The sequence below is a fragment of the Cervus canadensis genome, chromosome 12 (assembly GCF_019320065.1).
Source record: "Cervus canadensis isolate Bull #8, Minnesota chromosome 12, ASM1932006v1, whole genome shotgun sequence".
NCBI lineage: Eukaryota > Metazoa > Chordata > Mammalia > Artiodactyla > Cervidae > Cervus > Cervus canadensis.
In genome coordinates this window covers 62,711,207-62,734,398 of record NC_057397.1, presented here as the reverse complement: position 1 = coordinate 62,734,398, position 23,192 = coordinate 62,711,207, and the positions used below count along the sequence as shown (strand labels likewise).

The following is a 23,192-nucleotide window of genomic DNA, read 5'->3' as shown; positions in this document are numbered from 1 at the left end:
AAGGTTCCACCTCCAAATACCAGCACATTGAGGGTATTTAAGGAATTTAAGGACACAATTCAGTCCATCACAGAGATTGGAGAGAAAAGACCACTTTACTCTTTACCCTCATGTATTCACATTAGGGGTTGAAAGGAACAGAAGGAAACTTAGAGATCTTTTCTTTCTTTTGTGGCATGGGGAGAAAACTGATGCCCCCCCCAAGCTGACCCTGGGGATCAACGACAGAGTCAGAGTTAAAACTGGGGTCCCCTGACTTCAGAATCTCTTACCTGGGGTGACCTCTAAAAATACGTCTCAGTTGAGCTGCTTCTGGTTTGTCTGAGAAAAAAAAAAAAAAAAAAACCCTACACAGAGTTAGCAAACGAATGGCTACTGCTAGATTTATTATTTTTAAAAATGCCAGCAAATGGTGTAATTCTGTCTCTCAGCCTTGGTCACCCTCTTGGCAGGCGGCCACTGTGGCTTTCTCCCTCTGGGGCTGGGGTTGGTTTTAATAACCTCCTACGTGGAGCCCCAGACACAGGATTGCTGTCTGTCATCGCCACAGAGGTGCGAGTCCTCGGAACACATTACCCCATGATTGCTGTACCACAGCCTGGGCGTGAGTCACCAGATGTGGAATCCAGATGTGAGGAACAGACTGTATCCGTGTGTGGGGCTGTGGGACTCAGGCCCTAAAACCTGTGCTACGCCCTGAAGCGTCTGCTCATCGTGATCTTCATGATAAGGCTTTAATTAATATATAGACCTGCCTTCTTACATGTTTTTTTCTTTTTTAAAAAAGAGGATCCTTCTCTAAATGTTTTATTCATGCATCCTGAGCTCTCTCCTAACTCCTTGCATCCACGTCACACAAGTGATGGTTCCCAGTCTGTCCTCACTCTCGTCCCTGGATTCGCATCTAGGTACTTCTGGCTCACTGATGCTCAGTCTCCACAAGTACCTCCTGTGGGCCTGTGTTGTGCTGGTCGTATTATGCTGACCCTGGGCCTCCGTGGGGTTGATGCAGGTTCAGTTTCCGCCCTGACAGAGTTTAAAATTTCTCAGGGAAGAAAGATATGAAGGATGGATCTTCCATTCTGTGTGATGAGAGTCATGATGTGGGAAGGAGAGGTGTCACAGGGCATCTGGCAGGGGGACCCTCACCTGGTCCAGAGGAAGTCTCCTGAGAAAGAGGTGTTTGATCTGACTTTTGGAGACTGATGGAGGGAGCTATGCAGAGATGGGGGGTGTTATGGACTGAATATTTGTGTCCTCCCAAATTCATATGTTGCAAGTCTAACTGTGGAAGGTGATGGTGTTAGGAGGCGAGGCTGTTAGGAGGTGATTAGGTCATGAGGATGGAGCCCATATGAATGAGATCCCTGCCCCCAGAGCTCTCCAGTCCCTTCCGCCATGTAAGGACACAAGAAGTCTGTGGCCTGGAAGAGGGCTCTTGCCCAACCATGCTGGCACCCTGACCTCAGACTTCCAGCCTCCAGAACTGTGAGCAATACATTTCTGTTGTTATAAGCTATTCAGTCTGAAGTGTTTTGTTAGAGCAGTCCCAAAGGACTAAAACAGAGGGGGTGGTCTTCCCAGGCACAGGAAATAGAACATGCCAGCCAGGGTCCAGAGAGTGAACTGAAAGAAGCTGAGGGTACTGAGTACTAAGTACCAAATACTGAGTAGTAAGTACCAAGTGCTGAATTGAGAGGGAGACTGGAGAGATGTGAGCCTGGAGGAGCCACTGAGACAGACCACTGCAGCATTTAGAGTTACATTATGCTATTTGGAGGTTCAGCTTCCCTTGAGAAAACTGTTTTAGTTTGCCTTCTGAGAATTTATCAGCCTATCTTAGCAGCCTCTGCTGAGCCTGCTGGGCAAGGATGACACCTGGACCAGGGACCACGGAGGTGACAGACCTGTGATCTAATCACACCTCTGCCCCCAGCACTGCTGAGACTAATCATCTCTGCAGGGTCAGGGGCCTTGGGCAAGTCACACCCACTCTGTGTCCTTCAGTTTCTGTGACTTTAAAAGAAGGTGTTGGACCAGTTCATCCCCAAGGTCCCTTCCAGCCCGAGAACGAGGGCAGAGGCTGGCAGAGTAAGTGCTCCATAAACACTCACTGAATGAACGAACTCTTGTCGGAGTGCCTACCATTCTCCCCAGGCTGAAGGCCCTCCGTATTCGTGAGTCAGGGATGGTGGCTCTCTTTGCCTGTTAGGTAACCGCTGACATGCTTTCCTAGCAGAGAGTACCTTTAGCTCCGGGGAGACGCTGACTCCAAGCTGGTTTCCTGACTTGGTGACTGAAAGGCAGCTGAAAGCCTGTGGTCAGGGAGTTAGCTACAGCACAACTTTGGCCTTCTCGAATTTACCATGTGTGGTTCTTTAATTATGAGTGACAGGAATGTCCCTAGTGTGCAAAAACTGGACGTTTTGCTGAACAAATGCGAATTGCACTCTGCAAGGCTGGAAGGAAGGAGAGAAGGGGGAACCCAGCTGACCGCCACCATCCACACGGCGTGGGTTCTCATTTAAAACTCTCGTGACCCTTGGTTTGCAGAGTAGAAAGCTGAGGAAATGTTTCCTTTTACTCAGCAGGCGTTTGCTAAGGACCTGCTGTGGGGGCCAGGCATTAAGTTAGGAGCTGGGAGATGCAGGAGAGGAGGGCAGGTGCAGCCCGTGGTCCCCTTGGAGGTCAGAGCCCGTGTGAGCGTCGTCCAGTGAGGAGGCGGGCATAGGTCCAGAGCAACCAGTAACTGTTTGGTGATAGCTGTGATGCTGGGCTTTCCTATAGCTCAGGCGGTAAAGAATCTCCCTGCAGTGCAGGAGACCTGGGTTTGATTCCCTGGGTCAGGAAGATCCCCTGGAGAAGGGAATGGCAACCCACTCAAGTATGCTTGTCTGGAGAATCCCATGGATAGAGGAGCCTGGCGGGCTACGGTCCACAGGGTCGCAAAGAGTCGGACACGACTGAGTGACTAATACTACTACTACTAACTGTGACGTTACCAGAGGGGGCAGGTGCCTGGGGCTGTGAGGCTCTGTGCAGGGAGGTCCCAGAAGACATCTAGAGGAGGTGGAGGCAGCAGACGATCGGCTGGGCAGAGCCCTGTAGGGGAAGGGCTTCTGGCTTGGTGGGCTTCCCTGGCGGCTCAGCTACTAAAGAATCCCTCTGCAATGCAGGAGACCCCAGTTGGATTCCTGGGTCAGGAAGATCCACTGGAGAAGGGATAGGCTACCCACTCCAGTATTCTTGGGCTTCCCTAGTGTCTCAGCTGGTAAAGAATCCACCTGCAACGCGGGAGACCTGGGTTCGATCCCTAGGTTGGGAAGAACCACTGGAGAAGGGAATGGCTACCCACTCCAGTATTCTGGAGAATTCCATGGACTGTGTAGTCTATGGAGGTTGCAAAGAGTCAGACACGACTGAGCCACTTTTACTTTCTGGCTTGGTCCTGAGGTGCTGAAAGAAAGTACTCAGAGCTGGGGGGAGTGTGGCTGAGATGAGGCAGCGGGCAGGTCCTGTGAACCTCACCAACAATTCTGTGTCCTAGCCAGACTCTCAGGAAGCACTAAAGGGTGTCAGGCAGACGGAGGGAGGGATGTCTGTACGCATGCTTTAGAAGAGGAACTGGATGGGGTGAAGTAGGTTTGTGGAGACCTAGTTAGTAGATGGAATAACAGCCCAGGAGGAAGACAATGGCAGGTGGTTCATGATGGTGGAGGAGCAGCATCACCTCTCTGGACACTTGAGAAGGTCTGTCCCACACTGGCATCTCACCTCTGGCAGTTTGTTGGTGTCATCCGTGGGGCTTTTAAAACATCCGAAAGTCCAGGCAGCACCCCGGACCTCCCGAAATAGAGATTATCTTACATTGATTGATGCAACCTCCTTGTAGGACAATTTGAAAAATATTTATCCGGGGGTAAATGTTCCTACCCTTTAGTGAGGCAATCCTACTTCTAGATGTTTGGGGCATGCTTTCCCATTGTATGCAGAACTACAGGCAGACAAATGTCCCCTGCAGTAACATTGGTAATAGCAAAGCCTAGGAACCACCTCAGTGCCCTTACAGTAAGAAACTGGTTAAATGAATCACGGTGCTGCCTTTAAAAAATAATCACATAGGGTGTCAAAGGTGAGAGAAGAGTACTTTTCTAAGATTTTTTTTGTCTGTTTAAATTTGACTTTATTTTTAGAATGGGTAAAAGGTATACATAGTTTAAAAATCAAAACAATACGAAAAGACATGCATTGAGGAGTTTGGCTCCTACTCTTGCCCCCCCTTCCATCCCCCTGCCTCCCTGCAGTTCCCATCGGTAACTGGTGGTGGGCAGCCTCCATCCAGGGCGGCCCCTCCTGGATTCACACACGTGTATTCACTCCCTCCTTCACCGTCCGCTGCGTGACCGACAGCATAGGAAATAACAGTGGTGTGTCCCTTCTCCAGTGAAGTTATCAGAAACGCTGTGGCTGCTTTCTGGGAGCTCGCTCTGGCTTCTTGAAGTCATGTCGGCGTCTCTCTAAGGGAAGCCGTGTTGGGAGCAGCCCTGTGGAGAGGCCCACACGCTGAGGAACTGAAGCCTTTGGCCAACCGCCAGGGAGGAACTGAGGCCAATGCACACACCAGTGAGCTCAGAAGCAGATCCGCCAGCTCCAGTGGAGCCTTGGGATCAATGCAGCCCCCAGGGGACCAGCTCGACTGCAGCCTCACGAGAGACTCTGAGCCAGAACCTCCCCACTGAGCCACTGCTGGCTTCCAGACCCTCAGAAACTGTGTGACATCACACATGTTGCCTTAAGCTGCTAAGTGTTGGCACAGCTTGTTTCACAGCAATGGATAGCTAACATTCCATTTTATTTCCATTCCATTTGTGTTTCTTCAGGGGCTTCCCTGGTCGCTCAGCTGGTAAAAATCTGCCTGCGATGCGGGAACCCTGGGTTCGACCCCTGGGTTGGGAAGATACCCTGGAGAAGGGAACGGCTACCCACTCCAGTATTCTGGCCTGGAGAATTCCATGGACTATACAGTCCATGGGGTCACAAAGGATTGGACACGACTGAGCGATTTTCACTTTCACTTTTCTTTATGTGAATAAAAGCCAATACAAATATCTGTTTATGTTTTTCCCCTTTCCTTAGGCACACACAAATGGCGCACTATGTACCACATTCTATGCCTTTTTTCCTTCACTTAATGATATTTATTGGAGATTTCTTCAAACCATTACATAGACAACTTACTTATCTTATTTACAGCTGCGACTGCAGCCATGAAATTAAAAGACGCTCACTCCTTGGAAGGAAAGTTATGACCAACCTAGACAGCCTGTTGAAAAGCAGAGACATTACTTTGCCAACAAAGGTCCGTATGGTCAAGGCTATGGTTTTTCCAGTGGTCATGTATGGATGTGAGAGTTGGACTGTGAAGAAAGCTGAGTGCCGAAAAATTGATGCTTCTGAACTGTGGTGTTGGAGAAGACTCTTGAGAGTCCCTTGGACTGCAAGGAGATCCAACCAGTCCATCCTAAAGGAGATCAGTCCTAGGTGTTCATTGGAAGGACTGATGCTGAAGCTGAAACTCCAATACTTTGGCCACCTCATGTGAAGAGTTGACTCATTGGAAAAGACCCTGATGCTGGGAGGGATTGGGGGCAGGGGGAGAAGGGGACAACAGAGGATGAGATGGCTGGATGGCATCACTGACTCGATGGGCATGAGTTTGAGTAAAGTCTGGGAGCTGGTGATGGACAGGGAGGCCGGGCGTGCTGCGATTCATGGGGTTGCAAAGAGTCGGACAGGACTGAGCGACTGAACTGAACTGAACTGAACTGAGTGTCTCATTGGGGTTTCCCTGGTAGCTCAGCTGGTAAAGAATCTGCCTGCAATGCAGGAGACCCTGGTTCAGTTCCTGGGTTGGGAAGATCCCCTGGAGGAGGGCATGGCAACCCACTCCAGTATTCTTGGCTGGAGAATCCCCATGGACAGAGGAGCCTGGCGGGCTGCAGTCCACGGGGTCACAAAGAGTTGAACACGACTGAGCGCCTAAGAACAGCATCTCACTGTGCAGAATATTTATTCAGCTTGTCTCCTGAGTAGTCGTGGACATCTGGGTTGTCTCCCACTTTTCATTATTACAAGCGATGCTGCTGTGAATGACTTGAAAGTATATCTCTCCATATGGTGCCAGGGTATCTGCAGGAGAGGATCCCAGAAGTAAAGCTGCCAGGTCAAAGGTACATTTTGTACTTTAGGTAGATACTGCCAGATGGCCCCTCCAAAGGGGATGTCTCCCCTTAGTATGTTTGAATTTTGAATCATGGGCCCGTTTTGCCTTTCAAATAATCTCTGCAGGTGACTGATGTTCCCCTGAGATTGAGAACCATCCCTCTATTCTCTTGATCAGATGCCCCAAGTGGGTAAGGGAAAAGGTTAAAAACCCAAATTCTCTACATGCTTTTAAAGCATGCACACAACAAAATTTCCAAACAGCTATTAGTACAAAAGCCCAGGAGAGCTCAGAGGCTGGGCTGGGAGCTCCCACGATCGTCTGCAGCCAGCAGTGAGGATGCCCCCTGAGAACAGTGCTTTCAGGCTCAGCGGGCTCCCCATAGAGGAAAGCAGAGCCCCTCTGCCAAGTACAGACTTGTCCGGCAAGAGCCTGGGGGGCCAATGACCTTTCAGGATCCCTGTGGAAAGACTCAATCACTCTTCAAAACTGCAGCCTGAGATGAAGCTACAGGGACAAGACAGGGCATGGGGGATGCTCCAGAAAGAAGGGGCATGCTCAGGAGGGCCTGTCTGCATTATGGCTTGACAAGGCTGGCCTGAAAGAGTTATAGGTATTGTATTACATTGGAAAATGGAGTATTCTTAATATAAATTCATGGTGAGGAAAAAAAAAAAACGCTCACCTCCACAGCCAGGCGGCTGTCTGTATTATGGATCACTCAATTGTATTTCCACTCAACACTACGTGAGGGATTACCCCAAGCCATCGAGAAATGTTCTGCATCAATAATGAGTCTAGATTGTGCCCAGAGAAGTAAGTCATGTTCTGAGCAAAGAGCAAGGGCCAGCTCTGCTTTGACTCTCGTCTGCAGTTATAATTTTAGTTGATACAACGCTTTCCCACTGTTCAAGATTTTGGCGGCCCTTCTGCCCAAACGAAGACAAAATTCCCTTCATGTTTGGAAGCTTACTTTAGAGTATAGCAACGCAGTGTAGCGGGGGAAAACATGGGATTTATTATCCGAAGATTACATTTTTAATCTGATGCTGTCACATATTAGCAACTGATGTTGGCAAGCCATTAATCTTCCCAAAGCATAGTTTCCCTGGCTGGTAAATGAGAATAACAACAGCTGCTTTAATTAACCCATAGGGTCGTTCTCAAGACTCCCCTCCAAGAAAAATACTGCAAAAATGCCTTAGAAAAAAGCGTATGGTCTGTGCCTGGCTCTATAAGTAATTATGCTCTTTGGAGCATTCATTTTATCACTTCACAGCCACTGTAGAAATTCTGCTCCATCTGAAATGATGGCATTGACTCTCAGAATTATGTTTGGTTCTTAGAAAAAGTCCCTTTCCGTCTGTCCTCAGTATCAGGCTTTAACACATCAGCCTGGTTTTTACAGCCTGCTGTCACAGAAGCCGCCCCAGCCCCATGGATGGTGGGGCCATTCTTCAGTTGCTCAGTCCTGTGACCTCAGGGTCACCTATGACTCTTCAGTCATATCCATGTGAAGATGGACTCTTTATATTAACCCATCAGCAAAGCTTGCAGGCTCTGCCTTCAAAGTCCAGCCACAGTCTGACCCTCTCGCCCGCCTGTCTGGGGCACCAGGGTCAGTGCAGTGACTCTCTTCCCACTCTCCCTGCTCCAGCCTTACCCATGGCCTGTTCTGTGCAGTGGTCCTTTAAGAAAAAAGTCAGTTCGCATGACTCCACTGCTCAGAACCCTCCGGTGACCCCTTCTGACTTAGATGCAACCACTGCGTGTGACTCCCACGAGGTCTGTCCTGGTTCATCGCCTGCCCGGTCCCCTGATCTCCTTGCCTTTCCTGAAACCTGCCGCACCCGCTCCTGCCACTGTTTGCGGATGCTGTACTTCCTCGGGTGTCATTCTTTCCAAACACCACATCCCCTCGTCTCTTTCTCCAGGGCTCCGCTCACTGTCGCCTTCTCTGACATGGCGAGGAAAATGATAAGCCCTCCGCACGCCCCAGATCAGCAGGCCCTCCCCATCCCCCCCATCCTGCTTTTCTCTGTACACTTTCTCCTGACATATCCATTTGTCTATCTGTCTTGCCCCTCTTTCCTTCCGCCCCTGCCACCACATGTAAGCCTCACAAAAGCAGAAACTTGGTTTTACTCATTGTTACGTCCCCAGAGACTGGAAGAGTGCCTGACTCAGAGAGAAGGGACTAATGAATTATTCCACGGATCAGTGAACAAATGAATGAATGAATGGATGGATGGACGGATGACCGAAGTAGGACACATACGTGAATACATAAGCGGATATGCAGATAATCATGGTTATCTGATAATCTGACATTATGATTACATGATAATCAATGATGTGGAACTTATTTTCTAATATTTATAGGCCATTTCTATCTCTCCTTTTGTAACTTGTCTTTCCGTGTCTTTTGTTCATTTTTCCTACAGAGATGATAGTATTATTTTATTTTATATTTTATTTTATTTTTATATTTTAAATATTTTATATTTTTATATTTTAAATATTTTATATTTTTATATATTAAGACATTTTGCTCATAGACATGCTTTCTATTTTGAAATGTGCCCTGTAGGATAAAGTACTGCTTTCATTTAAGGTGTCTGAAATATCTTAAAAGATTAAAGAAGTCACTAATGTATGAATCATTTCCTTCTTCTGTTTTTCTGTTTCCACTTGGATTCTCAGAACTGGACGCTTGTGCTTTGGGCAAGCACGGTTGTGAACATTCATGTGTAAGCAGTGGAGACTCTTTCGTGTGCCGATGCTTTGAAGGGTATATACTCCGTGAAGATGGGAAGACCTGCAGAAGTAAGTTCTTATTGGAGTGGGTTCCCATTATTATGTCTGATCTCTGCCTGAATCCACCGGCCTGATCTCTGTGTAAATCAGTTACTCTCAAAAACTGTTGCCACAAGACCAGTAAATGTAATGTGGGATCCTAGATCAGGAAAAAACCGACATCAGGTTGAAAACTAAGAAAATGTAAATTAATTATGGGCTTTGTTTGATATTACTGTATCAGTATCGGTCCATTCATCATAACAAGCGTATCACACTAACATCAGATGTTAATACTAGTGGAATCTGGGTATGCGGTTTACAGGGAATCTGTGTACTATATTCTCAATTTTCCGTAGATCTAGAACTGTCCAAAAAAAAAAAAAGAAAGCTTATTAAAAAGAAAACAAACAAATGGACAAGTGACACAAGTCAAAGCCAGAGCCACAACTGAAGGTGACGTGCCCTGTGACGGGAAACAAGAGGCTGGCGATGTGCTCTCCTGGAAGGATGTCCAGGCTGAAATCCGATTCTCTCAGCTTTTAGCGCTGCCATTAGTTAGCTAGGCAAGCTGCTTAACTTCTCTGAGCCTCTGCTTCTTTATCTTTAACAATATTGTTGCTACTGTTTCTGGTGGCACAAATCCCTCTTAGAGACCACCTTTTGATGAGGCCATTCCCACATCTCAGAAAGCAAGGTCTTTTCCATAGGGCCAAGACACATCTCCGTCAAGTCAAAGGGGAGTGGGTAACGCCGAGCAAATGATTCCCACCCTTGTCAGTCATTTTCTCAAGCTTCTCAAAGTACTTTACAAAGAGAAACTCCTATTGATGCATTTGAAGAAAAGATGGGTACCTGAAAGTATTACTCTCATTTTTCATAAAGGAAAGGTAAGCTTGCAAGAGGTTAAGTGATTCTCCAAAGTCACATTGTCAGGGAAATGCCTAAAACGAGATTTCAGCGTCACTAATCCAGATTGAGGTTTAATCTCCTAAGTAATCATGCCAGCGCCCGCGGAAGGCCCGTGATGGATTGCGTTTTTACGAGACACTGATGTAATGTAGGTGCTGGTGGAGGGCGGTGGCTGTGACAGTGAGGAAGCTCGGAGGGTGAACCCGAAGCAAAGCCGCCGAGCTCAGATGGCCATGGAGTCCAGGGGCTGAGAAGGATGGATCCTCCCAGGTGAAGCCCAGGGAAAACTGACATTGGTGACATTTTTAACTTTGCTGTCCTCAGGGAAAGATGTCTGCCAAGCAGTGGACCACGGCTGTGAGCATGCTTGTGTGAGCACTGGGGAGTCGTATGTCTGCAAGTGCATGGAGGGATTCCGGCTGGCCGAGGACGGGAGACGTTGCAGAAGTAAGTCACTTTGACTCAGGACAGTTAGAGAGCTTCATTTGACGTTGGAAGTTTTCCGTTATAGTCAGCGTCACTATTGTAAGTTCCTGCCTTGGATGCTCTGAAACTGTTGTGCTCGTGATCAGTCCACTGGACCCGCAGCGCTTCAGGAATTTCTCAGCCAGGGTCCTGAGCTGTCAGGCTCTTCGCTGCTTTCACTTTCTCCCAGTTGTAGCCCCTTTCCACAGGAGTTGTGTGGATGCCCAGAGCCTCGCAGAGTGCCTGGCTAGTCATTGGAAGGGATTAGAATCTGGGTCAGCAATCGCAGTGAGGGTCAAAGCATAGTTGTAATGCTTTTGCTTCTTGGAAAACCTTGTAAATAAGGGCAGAAAGTGAGAGAAGGGATGAAGGGGTTTTTTTTTTTTTTTTGGGGGGGGGGTCTGGTTTATCCATTAACATTTACTTCTGTGGGTCACTCAGAACAGATTATGAGAGTTTTCTTAGAAGGTATATTGCTCAGGGTTCTCCAGAGAACCAATGAAATGTATGTTTGTGTGTGTGTACATACATGTGTGTGTGTGGATAGATGATACATCAATAGATAAGGAATCTGCCGGACCAATAAAATGTATGTTTGTGTGTGTGTACATACATGTGTATGTGTGGATAGATGATAGATCAATAGATAAAGAATCTTCGGGGCAGGTTGGTGACCCAGGGAAGAGCTGATATTGCAGCTCTAATCTGAAGGCAGTTTGGAAACAGAATTCCCTCTTCTTTGGGGGAATTCAGTCTGTTTTTCTCTAAAGGTCTTCAAAATAGGGCCCACCCATATTATGGAGGATAATCTGATTTACTCAAAGGCTCGTGATTTAAATATTAGCTCATCTAAAGAAGTACCTTCATAGCAACATTTAGACCAGTGTTTTATGCAACAACCAGGAGCCATAACCTAGCCAAGGTGACGCATAAAATGAACCATCACAGCCCTGAGAGGGAGAGAGCGGGACACGTGAGCTCAGTGAAGTGGACCATAGACGAGCATGGGGTCAGGATATTTCCACCCACCGTGAGATTCTGAGGTGTTAACCCCTACTTTGGGGGGGTCTTGACATGGTCTACTTGTTTTTGTGATATTCTGCTCCAGTGGGCAGGATGGCCCTTCTTTAGTTTAAAAAAGAAAAAAACTCATCTGTTGTGGAGGTTGATTTGGGGGAATTTCATCACAGATTCCTGAGATAACTTGCGGCTTCCACAGGTCAACACAGAGGGGCAAAGGAGAACTCACTCCTCATTATGCCTCCAGGAGGAGGGGCTTTTCTGCCTGTAGCAGGAAGTTCTATTTGCAAGACCGATTCCTGGGATGCCCGTGGGTCCATGGCCTGACTCTGCGGGGCGCCCTTCGCAAGGCTGTGTTTTGCCTTCATGCTGAGGTGTCCTGCGGGGACCACGGCTACAGTTCCGCCCATTATGTCCGCCTGAGCCGTTCATTCATGCTTCTGTTTTTGTAAGCATGGAACACACGTGTGTATCATTTCTACACTCAACACGCTTTTTTGCTCAATAGGGTGAGGTTATACAACTTGTACAACAGTAGGTTGAGGTTGTACAATTGTACACAAGGCTCAACTTCTTCCTCTGAAATTTGACTGCTAAATCAAATCCTCCCATTCCTCCTTCCAGAGGGATCTGTAGTCACTGATTCCAGTTTTGTAGGTAGCTTCTCGTCTTAGGGAGCTAATGACATAAAGGAACCAGAGAACAGGAGGCTTTCATACCGTGGAGGAGGACCACTCAGGACACTTCCTGACTCAGCCGTGTTGAGGGGCTGTGTGACCTTGGGCCACACTGTCAAACCTTGTTTCTTCATGTATCCATTGGGGTAACTATCCCTGCCTTCCTCTCTCCACAGGATGCTGTGAGGATTAAAGAGCTGTCACTACCCTGAAGAGTCTGAAGTGCCTCACACATGAGAACTCTACATTAGACAATTGAAACTGGGATGTCTATGGGGAAAAATCAGTAGGGTGGGAAAATCAAACCTCAAAGTACATTGAACAATTCTAAAAATTATTAAGAAATCCAGGACACCTGATCACTCAGCTTACCATTCAGTTTCATGGAAACGAGAGATTTCTTAGACGAGATTTCCTTTACCATGCCCTCTCCTGAGTATTAGACTGAAAGGGGGGATGTTATAGAGGAGGTTTGAATGGAGTTTTTAATGGTTTATTTCCATGATCTGTCCTGACATGACTGTTCAATCCCGCTCATTTCTACACTGATGGGGTTGCTTCACTTCCTATATTCCCCTCAGGGAAGGATGTCTGCAAATCGACCCACCATGGCTGTGAACACATTTGTGTTAACCGTGGCAACTCGTACATCTGCAAATGCTCAAAGGGATTTATTCTAGCTGAGGATGGAAGACGGTGCAAAAGTAAGTGATCTGAACTGGGTTTTTTTGCTTTAATTTGGTTTGGGAGCAATTGTTTTTTTGGAGTATTTGCAGGAAGTAAATCCCTCACCTCTGCTTCTACCATAGATATAAATGTGTATGCATAGACAAAGAATGGGGAAGAGAGCTTAACTGCATCTGTGAAAACACTTTTGGTTTCAGTTGACAGTAAGTTCACTGTCAGCTAAGAGGCTAGTGATCGTAGCTGAATATCAGGAATGAGGGAGGTAAAATTTGTGCTTTTAAACTTAAAAAATAATATCTCTAAAGTGGCAGAAAAAGCCTTGAGTTATTTTATAATCTCAGAGTAGAGAACTTTCTAAACATGACCTGAAACATAAAAAAAAAAAGGAATATGTATAATGAGAGATTAAAGCTACAGTACATTTTTTACCTTTTAGTTATCAGAGTTCAGTAAGTTTGATGATTCCTTACGTTGGCAAAGGTATGTTGTAATAGGCAATTGTAAATTTATCACTAGGTGTCTGAATTGGTACAACGTCTAGGAGGGCAGTTTGGCAAATATTTTAAAGGCAGTTCCTGCTCCGTCCTGGTGTCTGAGTGATTCCCTGGCCCAGCAAAGGGGCCACGTTTCCAGAGCTCTGAAGACAGAGGGTAACACCCCAAAGTATGGCCTCATTTCCACTCTAGCCTCATTGGCCGAGCAGCTGCCAAGAACAAAGGCCGCAGCTCCCAATACCTGGCAAACAAATGCGGGATTGCCTCAGGAACTGATTGCTTCTCTTAGGTAACCCCCGCCCCCAGGGTATTTGGGGAGGAGCTTTGAGAACAAGTTGGGGAGTGGCTGTCCTTCTATGAGACTGGAGAGATTCCACAAAAGAATCTGGATGTCATGGAGGAGACAGTGGTTCAGGCAGAGGAAGCAGCTGATGAGATTCCTAGAAAGCTGGAGAAACAGGAAAAGAAACACTTGAAGACGGAAAAGACTGGCTGCCATTGCCATGGCATCATCAGAAAAAAGCAGTGTGAGGAGTGTGAGGAGACAAGTGAAAGACCCAAAGAAAAGCCAAAGCCCCAGAAAGCTCCTCAGGAGGATGGAATGGAAGACCCATCTGTCTCCTTCTCCAAACCCGAGAAAAAGAAACCTTTTTCCAAGAAGCAGCTGGTTAGTAGTGATCTTGAAGAGACAGCCAGCAGTGGAAGTCTTTCCAAGTGGAAGAAATCTTCCCTCAAAGAGGAACCAGTTAGTGACCCAAAAAAGTCAGGTAACAAGAGGGTCCCCAGGAAAAAAGAGGAAAAATTATTTTCTAAGGGGAAGCCACTCCGTAGTGAACCTGAAGATGCTGCTGCCAGCAAGAGCAGTGACTCCAAGTGAAAGAAAAAGCTCTGAAAGCTATCCCAGGAAACACAGAATGGACATTTCCCTAGTGGGGTGTAACTTGCAGAGTTATTTCCCTAGTGGGCCATAACTTGCAGAGTTATTTCCCAACCATCCCCTAGAGCCCAATAAAAATAAAAACAAACTCACAAGAAAATAAATAAAGGAAGGCAGTTCCAGTTCTAGGAGTTTATGCCGCAGAGAAGTGCATGTGTTCACAGAACCACATATGAAGGAATATTTTGTGCAGTGTTATTTGTAGAGCAAAAATGGGAAATAAGTGCCTATTTGTAAGATACTGATTAAGTAAATTATGGTGCAGCTATACATTAGAATACTATACAGCTGGTAAAAGGAATGAAGCAAAACTTCCCTGGTGGTCCAATGGGTAAGAATCCACCTGCCAATGCAGGGTCCACAGGTTCAATCCCTGGTCCAGCAGGCTTCTACATGCTGCAGGGCAACCAAGCCTGTGCATCACAACTGCTGAGCCCACTTGCTGCAACTACTGAGGCCCATGCTCCTAGAGCCTGTGCTCAGCAATAAGAGAAGCCACTGAAGTGAGAAGCCCAGAGCACCGAAACAAAGAATAGCTCCAGCTAGCCTCAACAAAGGCCCAGCACAGCCGAGAATAAATAAATAAATATATAAAAAAGGAATGAAGCAGCTCTAAATATATCCTCAAGATATTTTAAGTGAAAAAAGCATGGTGTCGAGTGGTTTTTATAGTGCTACCATTGATGTATTTTGCAAAAGGCTCCCTCTAACATACTCTCTCAAGATAGACATCGCTATAGAGGTAGACATAGATAGAGAGACATAGATAGAGACATAGATAGAGAGATATAGATATAGATAACCTTTGTAGTGTTTGAACTTTGTTCCATGTGCATGTAATTTTTTTTTTTTTAATAAAAGTTAAAGGATAGAGACAAAATCTAGAAAGCATCATGGTGAGGAAGTTCAGTATGATGTCAAGTGAAAAATAAAGGAAAAAACTGGGGATCTATGTAGAAAAAAAAGACTCGAGGTATCTTTCAAATACCAAAGTGACAGTCACCTCATTCATTATTTATAGGACATCCCCCAAGCCCTGGGGAAAGAAAGGACATTGGAGAAAAGCCACAACTTGGTACAAGGACAAAGACACCTTGTCTCAGAGAAACTGTGTGATTAATTAGTTAAGATCATGAGCTTTGATCTTACGGATTTTCGTGGATTTGAACCCACTATTCCTACATTTGCGTGACCTTGGAGAAATTATTTAAGTTCTCTGGGGTCTCAGTTTCTTTCTATAATATTAGGATAACACTTTGCAGAATCATCATAAGAAATACATGACACTGTGTGTTTACAGGTGTTTAGCTCAATGCTGGCACCTCCTCAGTGCCTGACAAATGATAGCTACTGTCATCCTCACCGCAGAGCTGTGAAAAGATGGGGCTTTGGTGGTAAGGCGGTGAGTTCCTTATCAGAAGAGGTGTTCAGGCCCTGGCTGAATGAATGGCTATAGAGATGCAGTAAAGATATGAGCAACAGGGGGGCTGGACCAGTGACCTTTAAAGGTCTTGTCCAAACCCGAATTTCTGAAACTCTGTGAAAATTAAGTTCAGAAAGCAAATCACAGCTCTGTTCCAGTCTCACTGACTTAACCACCAAAAGAAAACATCCAAGGAAAGCTGAGTGACCTTCCTGTAAATAGGTAGCCAGCAAGCCGGGCTGTCACTAAAGTGAAAACACGGCACCTCCCGCCCTGGTGCTGTTCCACTCCATCTAGGATTCTTGTCTCCTGCTGGAGTCGTCTGCTCCGCTCCCTGCAGGGAGGCTGCAGGTGTTCGTTTTATTCTCTAAGAAAATAATATATGAGGGAAAAGAGAAAATAGATTCACCGCTGAAAAATTATTCCACTACTTCTGAAATCTGCTAGAGAGCCAGGTGCACACTGCCTGAGATTCAGGCTATGAATGTAAATGAAGTTCTGAATTGGCCATTTCCTCTTTCTCTAACAAGAGGTCAATAGGTTGAGTAATGAGGACAAGCGCTTAAGTGGGGAAAGAAAGGAACCCAACTCTTACAACATATATACTCAATTATTTTAGCGTGTTAGTCGAGCCAAGAACAGAAATAGTTTTGCATGTGTGTGTCTTTACTTCCTACTATTGCTGTGCTTCACTTTCAAGTATTAGACAGCTGCCTTGAAATGTAAAAGAGAATGTTATATTGCATACTGTAGACTGTTTGAAATGAGATCATCCATTTGGGATCTGTAAATTTTTCTTATGCAGCCCTAAATAACAAAAAATCTCTCTATACCCAGCTTCCTAACATATTTGCATAAAGCTTTTACTGTCAGCCATCTGAGGTGCCTGGAAAACGTCCATGTAGGTAAGGAATTCACAGTGATAATTCATTTTAAACTTTAAACGGTCAATGATGGGGCCCTGGTGGTCCAGTGGTTGGGACTCCTGCTGTCACTGCCAAGGGCCTGGGTTTGGTCACTGGTCAGCTAGGTAGGATCCCATAGGCTGTGCAACGGGGCCCAAAAATAAAAAAAAATGGTAAAGAGGGTACTTAGCAGTTGTACTACCAAATGGACACCACCCCCTTCGTGTATTTTGTCAACAAGCATTTATTGAACAACTATTGTGTGCCAGGTATCGGAAGTAGAGAAACTGATGAGAAATGGCCCCTGCTGAGCAGGAGCTGGTGGCCTGGAGGCGGGAGCTGACCCTCCGTTAGCCGGCCGCTGCCCAGGGTGGAGCGCTGCGCGGAACACACGGGGCTGTGAACAGCGTGGGGAGGGGCTGTGTCTCGGCCACTCGCAGCCCCGCCTCGCTGACTGCCTCACACAAGCAGGAGCTCAATAAACAACTCTTGTTGACCAGATTAGTAGTGTGAGGGCTACACAGAGAGTAACGAACACAAGCTGGGTTACGAGGACATCTCCCTAGGAGATCGAGGTGACTGAGCTGAACTGGAAGAATCTCCAAGTCCGTTGTGTGTCGGATGCCAGCCCTGGGGTGATGTCACCCTCCTGGAGTAAGCTTTTTGGAATCTTTTGGGGGTGCTATCAGACTCTGCAGGGTACTCTACACACAGTCCCTCTGAGGCCCGACTGCTGGTGATCCGGGGTACATTGTGGGTCTGGTTTCCAATTTGTATATCTGCCATGTGTTTTTGCTTGTGGAAAATACTATTTTTAACAATTTGACAAGCCACACATACAGGCAACTGTGAACATTATGGTTGGTTGTGACTCTTCCGACACTTTCTGCCTATCCTGTGTTACTATCTAAAGAATAAAGGTAGCTCTCCAAAATAGCTATGCCTCCAGTGGAAGAGTAATTTTCTTCTCCTCTTGTGCATAATGATTTTTTTTAAATCATTTAACCATTACAACTTTCCTTTTATTCCTGTAGGATGCACTGAAGGCCCAGTTGACTTGGTTTTTGTGATCGATGGGTCCAAGAGCCTTGGAGAAGATAATTTTGAGATTGTGAAGCAGTTTGTCACTGGAATTATAGATTCCTTGGCGATTTCTCCCAAAGCTGCTCGAGTAGGGCTGCTCCAGTATTCCACGCTGGTCCGCACAGAGTTCACCCTGAGAAACTTCAGCTCGGCCAAAGACATGAAAAAAGCCGTGGCCCACATGAAATACATGGGCAAGGGCTCTATGACCGGGCTGGCCCTGAAACATATGTTTGAGAGAAGTTTTACCCAGGTAGAAGGGGCCCGGCCTCTCTCCACACGGGTGCCCAGAGTGGCCATCGTCTTCACGGATGGACGGGCTCAGGACGACGTCTCCGAGTGGGCCAGTAAAGCCCAGGCCAATGGTAATATGGGATGGGGGCGTGTTTTACACCACTCAGGGTTCAGGTTTCGTAAACTCGCGTGGTGTTCACATTGGGGTCCGGGGGCGCATGGGAGTGAGATTGCTTGAGGGGACAGAGTGGCTTCCTGTCACCCCAGTTACACACCTTTACTAAACTGCCACCTAGTGGCCTTAAAGGGACCCACAGGAGTTAAAGGACGCGGGGAGGAGGCCAAAGTCTTGTGCACACAGGTCACACCTGAGCAGTAGTCTCCTGTGATGCTTTACCAGCCAGGCTGTGACCTCCAGAGCAGACTCAATCCTACATGTGCTGTTTAACCAGAAAAATAAACAATGCTTCCCAGACACTGGTCTGGTTGTTTTAGAATCACCTGAAGAACTGGGTAAAAATAGATTCCTAGTAGGAGGAGCTCTTACCAATAGTTTTTTTTAATTTTTAAAATTTTTATTGGAGTAATATACCTTTTTTTTTTTTTTAAAGCAACGCTACCAGTGAACATACTGGGAGTGCAGTAGCCTTAAGATAGTGAATAGTCTTGTGTTTGCAGGAGGCAAAAGTGAGCTTTTGAGAAAATAAAAATGTCAGACGAGATCATAGACTCTTAAACTCTGTTGCTCAGTAAAGCTTAGCCTCTTTGAGGTTTGTCTGACTCCACGTATAATGCAGGGCGGACTTGAGGTTGCTTTAGATGTTTGACTATGTTGCTTTTGAGGTTTGACTACAGATGTCAAATGTGGCAGAGGAATATGGCTCTTGGCAAAAGAAATCCCAAAGCTAGGATGGTTGGTAGACAGCTTGAGGGGCAGTGTCTGGACTCCTTGGGAAGATGGGAAGACCTGAGGGTTGTGAAGCAGTTTGCTTCAATGCTGCTTTCTTTAAGAACCTGTCGAGAGCACATTGCTTCAGCAGTTCCTATGAGGGGGAAAGTGTATGCACCAATGTTATGGACTCGGTGCCTCAGTCAGGCCTGGAATATACCACTTGTGTGATTAATCCTTGCTGAGTGAATGAACAAAGGATCAAAGTGCTGAAGTGCCACTGGCGAGCTCCGTTCCTCCTCACAGAAAGGCTGGTTCACATCAACCTTCAGTCACCCTCTTTGTGAAGGGGGCCATTTTACTGATATTGCTTATTTCACTCTTTATTTTTTCTAAGCCCCCAAAGCGCAGGAGTCCCAAAAAGTGTCCTGCCTGAATCAGCTGGGCAGATTGTAAAACTGGCTGCTCACACCTGGTTTCCCTGCTTCTGGACTAGCTTAGCTGAGCTCATGTCAAACCCACCAACCCCTCTAGCCTGCATTCTTAGAATGTACTGGGGCAACACCTTGTCTCCAAAGACAGTGGTTAGTCCTTTTATTTATCTCATGGAAGCCAACCTACCTTACTCTCTCCCCCACTCAAATTTCCACAAATCCTCCAAAGGGGGTGGTGGGAGAAACAGATATGTTCTTGAATCAACAAGACTTACCTGAAGTGACTTCCTCTGATTAATTTAATTACTCCTATGTATAATGAACACAATCTTAAAATAGTAGTTATCCTTTTTAGGAGACTGTGTGTAAAGTCACCTGGCTCTCAAACAAATATGCTGAACTTGGCTGTTGACCTTACATAGACTTTAGGATGAGGCACAATTCTTGCCTTTTGACTTAAAGAACCATTTTTATGTCTATTAAAAAAAAAAATCTAGTTTAATGATTTAGCCAGAGTAAGATATCTGCTGAGAAATGTTGAAAATCAAGCAGAACTTAAGTTCTTATTAATGTTTAATTTTCAAATGAAGAGAATACTGGAGAAGGGAATCTAATGATTAATTTTGTTTATAAAAACTTTTGGAACAATCTCATATGCCTGTTGAAATCTAAAGTTGTTACTTGTGTTTTGTTTTTTTTTTTACATCGGGAATTTCCAGTGGTCTGCAGATTCTCCTTTTCAGCTTAGCATCTTCTTACAAGGCTTTATCCTCCCAAGAGGGGTGGGCAGAATAGTTTCATTTGGCTGCAGGTCACTTAAGGTTGCTATCACATAAGTTACTATCTTTGACAAACAGAAACTAGGTTACAAGGTCATAAACTGACCCATTTCTTAGAATTCTCCCAGAAGAGATTCTTATTTAGTAAGCCATGAGATAGTGTTCTTTTTCACTTTATCCACAGGACTAATTCAGGGAAAGTTGAAGATGCGCTAATGAGCTTGTCCAGAGCTGAGCAGGTTGGTGGTGTAGTTCCCCAGCCTCTCAGTGCCTCACCTTCCTCTCCTGGATCACTGTCTTTTGCTCACAAGGCCAAAATAAAACTGGTGGAAAAGAAAGGGAGCTGACGTGGATGCCCCACATCACACCGATTATTAATATCTAGCTGGCTCCGAGTGCAGAACACACAGCTTCCAGATGCTGGGAATACAACTCTCACTACTGTGTTTTGTTTTTTTTAAGTTGGCTTACAACGTGTATTAGTTTCAAGTGTATAGCAAAGTGATTCAGATCATACAGACATATTTTATATATATGTGTGTATATATAAAACAGACAATAAGGTCCTACTATGTGCAGTATCTTCAGACTCTTCTCCATTATACAAGATATTGACCGTAGTTCCCTGTGCTATACAGTAGGACCTCATCGTCTGTTTTATATATAGTATATATATATATATATATATATTATATATAGTATATATATATATAGTAGTGTATATCCGTTATATACCCAAGCTCCTGTGTTACCCCTTCCCCTTTGGTAACCCTACATTTGTTTTCTGTGCCTGTGTAACTACCCTGTTCTTCATTTGCTTTGCACCTTAGGTATAACTATGTATGCTGTTGGGGTAGGGAAAGCCATTGAGGAAGAACTACAAGAGATCGCCTCTGAGCCCACAGAAAAGCATCTCTTCTATGCGGAAGACTTCAGCACAATGGGCGAGATAAGTGCTAAACTGCAGAAGGGCATATGTGAAGGTACTGCAAGTGACGCCTAGGGGAGACCTTAGCAGACACAGCAGCGTGAACCCTTGGGTGGGAAATTCTCAATCCGTTCCTTCAAAGTGCTCAGAAAAGTGCCTCCCTCGTGGGCAGGGCCAGTGCTGTCTGGGAACAGTAAGCACAAAAAGCAGAATAGGGGAGAGAGAAGACAATAATAGCTCACATTGAAAATTAAAGTATTAGTCACTCAGTCGTGCCCGCCTCTCTGAGACCCCATGGACTGCAGCACGCCAGGCTTCCTTGTCCTTCACTATCTCCCGGAGCTTGCTCAAACTCATGTCCATTGAGTTGGTGATGCCATCCAACCATCTCATCCTCTGTCGTCCCCTTCTCCTCCCACCTTCATCTTTCCCAGGATCAGGGTCTTTTCCAATGAGTCGGCTCTTTGCAGCAGGTGGCCAAAGTATTGGAACTTCAGCCTCAGCATCAGTCCTTCCAGTGAATATTCAGGATTATTTCCTTTAGGGTTGACTGGTTTGATCTTGCTGTCCAAGGGACTCTCAAGATACTATACTTATTAGCTATTATTAATAGCTAATAATAACACTAATAAATTGCTTGAGCATTTGCTCTGTGCTGAGCGGTGTAGTCAGTGTTTTAACACATGGCATACTTAATCCTCACAAAAACCCTATGGAGATGATCATGTAACTACAACCAAACATTATATAAATCAGGAAAGCTGATGCACAATTTCAGGATACACCTGTAATTAGAGTGGGAAGGGATGGTAGTCCTTCCAAGCCCACTGATAAAAATTTTAAAAACGCCTCCTGCATGGACTGCTTCAGTTCACAGAACATCAGACTGCCCTTTGGAACTTAGATGTTCTTGTGTATAGGAGCCCCTGGTGCTTTTCTCCGGTTCACCGTTGTGCCGGTGTGCTTACATAGAGCAGTTCTCCCAGGTTTGTCTGACTCCATGTATAATGCAGGGGGACCGGAAAAACAGTTCTGCCCATTTTTCCTTTTATTCCTGTCCCAGGTTCCGTGGCCAGTAAAATCCCGGTCAAAGTGATGTGTCTTATTCCTCCCCAGGAAAGAGCACTGGGATGAAGGGGGCCAGGAAGGGAAGGAAGCCCTCTCGGATTTCTAATGCAACTTGATGTTTAGCCTCTGAGCTCTTTCATTTAAGTGGAGCTGCTGCCAATGCAACTTAATAACTGGACAAACTTTTTTCCCACTCTACTTTCTAGACATAACATTTAGGGGGACATTTTTAAGTAAGAAGATGCATTTAAGGGGTCCATGCTTCTCTTACTAGAGAGAACACCTCTGGAAGGTCTTGGGTTATTGGGGGTAACCACCTGCTTTTCTGAATTGGTGGTGTTACTGAATCAAACTTGAAAATCCTGGGTGGTGGCAGGCAGGTAAACAGTTGGTCTGGGACCACTTTCCTAAGAACACATGCACCCATGTAGACAACTGTCACTCTTCTGGTCATCTTTTACCTCTCAGCTCTGGAAGACTCTGATGGAAGACAGGACTCTCCAGCAGGGGAACTGCCAAAGAGGGTCCACCAGCCAACAGGTATATTTTTTAAAAGCAATATTTTTAGAATCTTTGGTGGCTGCTTCCACCATGGTTTCCCCTCAGACAAATGAAGTGTAAGTAAGAAACATTTGAATTACATTAACTATGGCTTTCCCCTCTCCATCACATAGGAAACATTTTACTCTACCCTTTTTTTAGCCATAGTTGCTAAGAGCCTCTCTGCTGATGGTCTTGCTGCCATAGTATGTCCTAAAGTAAAGCTATGTACCTCATTCTAGGAATAATAAGTACCCTACCCTGACAGCTGATGGCTGTTTTTTATAACCACAACCATGTTAAACAGGTTTGACTTCAGTTTTCTTTCTCTCTACAGAATCTGAGCCAGTCACCATAAATATCCGAGACCTACTTTCCTGTTCTAATTTTGCAGTGCAACACAGATATCTGTTTGAAGAAGACAATCTTGCACGGTCTACACAGAAAGTTTTCCATTCGACAAAATCCTCAGGTAATTCCAAGTAAAATATTACTATAAGGTAGCTGGCTATCAGCCTCTCAACTTGCCAACAAACTCAGCTTAAGGGAGGACAGGAAAGGAGCAAGTAGGCGGTAGGTGGGGTGGGGAATAGAAGAACTAAAGAAAAGAGAACTAAAAAAATAAACTAGAAGAAACTGCAGTAGCCTTCCCTCAGTTCACAATAAAGGCCACTTCAGCAGTGGACGCATATACAGCT

General features: G+C 45.7%; 1 protein-coding gene across 2 annotated transcripts in view; it reads left to right on the top strand.

Moving 5' to 3' along the window:
* Window positions 1–23,192, top strand: part of MATN2 (matrilin 2) — a 163,134-nt gene that overhangs the window by 137,411 nt on the left and 2,531 nt on the right. Inside the window, exons 11-17 of one of the 2 annotated variants that reach the window (XM_043483212.1) lie at window positions 8,927–9,049; window positions 10,256–10,378; window positions 12,675–12,797; window positions 17,574–17,987; window positions 20,789–20,941; window positions 22,423–22,494; window positions 22,889–22,966. In XM_043483212.1, coding sequence (XP_043339147.1) covers window positions 8,927–9,049; window positions 10,256–10,378; window positions 12,675–12,797; window positions 17,574–17,987; window positions 20,789–20,941; window positions 22,423–22,494; window positions 22,889–22,966 — 1,086 coding nt within the window. Of the gene's footprint in view, window positions 1–8,926; window positions 9,050–10,255; window positions 10,379–12,674; window positions 12,798–17,573; window positions 17,988–20,788; window positions 20,942–22,422; window positions 22,495–22,831; window positions 22,967–23,192 lie in introns of both variants that reach the window. The other variant, XM_043483211.1, reaches the window with a different exon arrangement.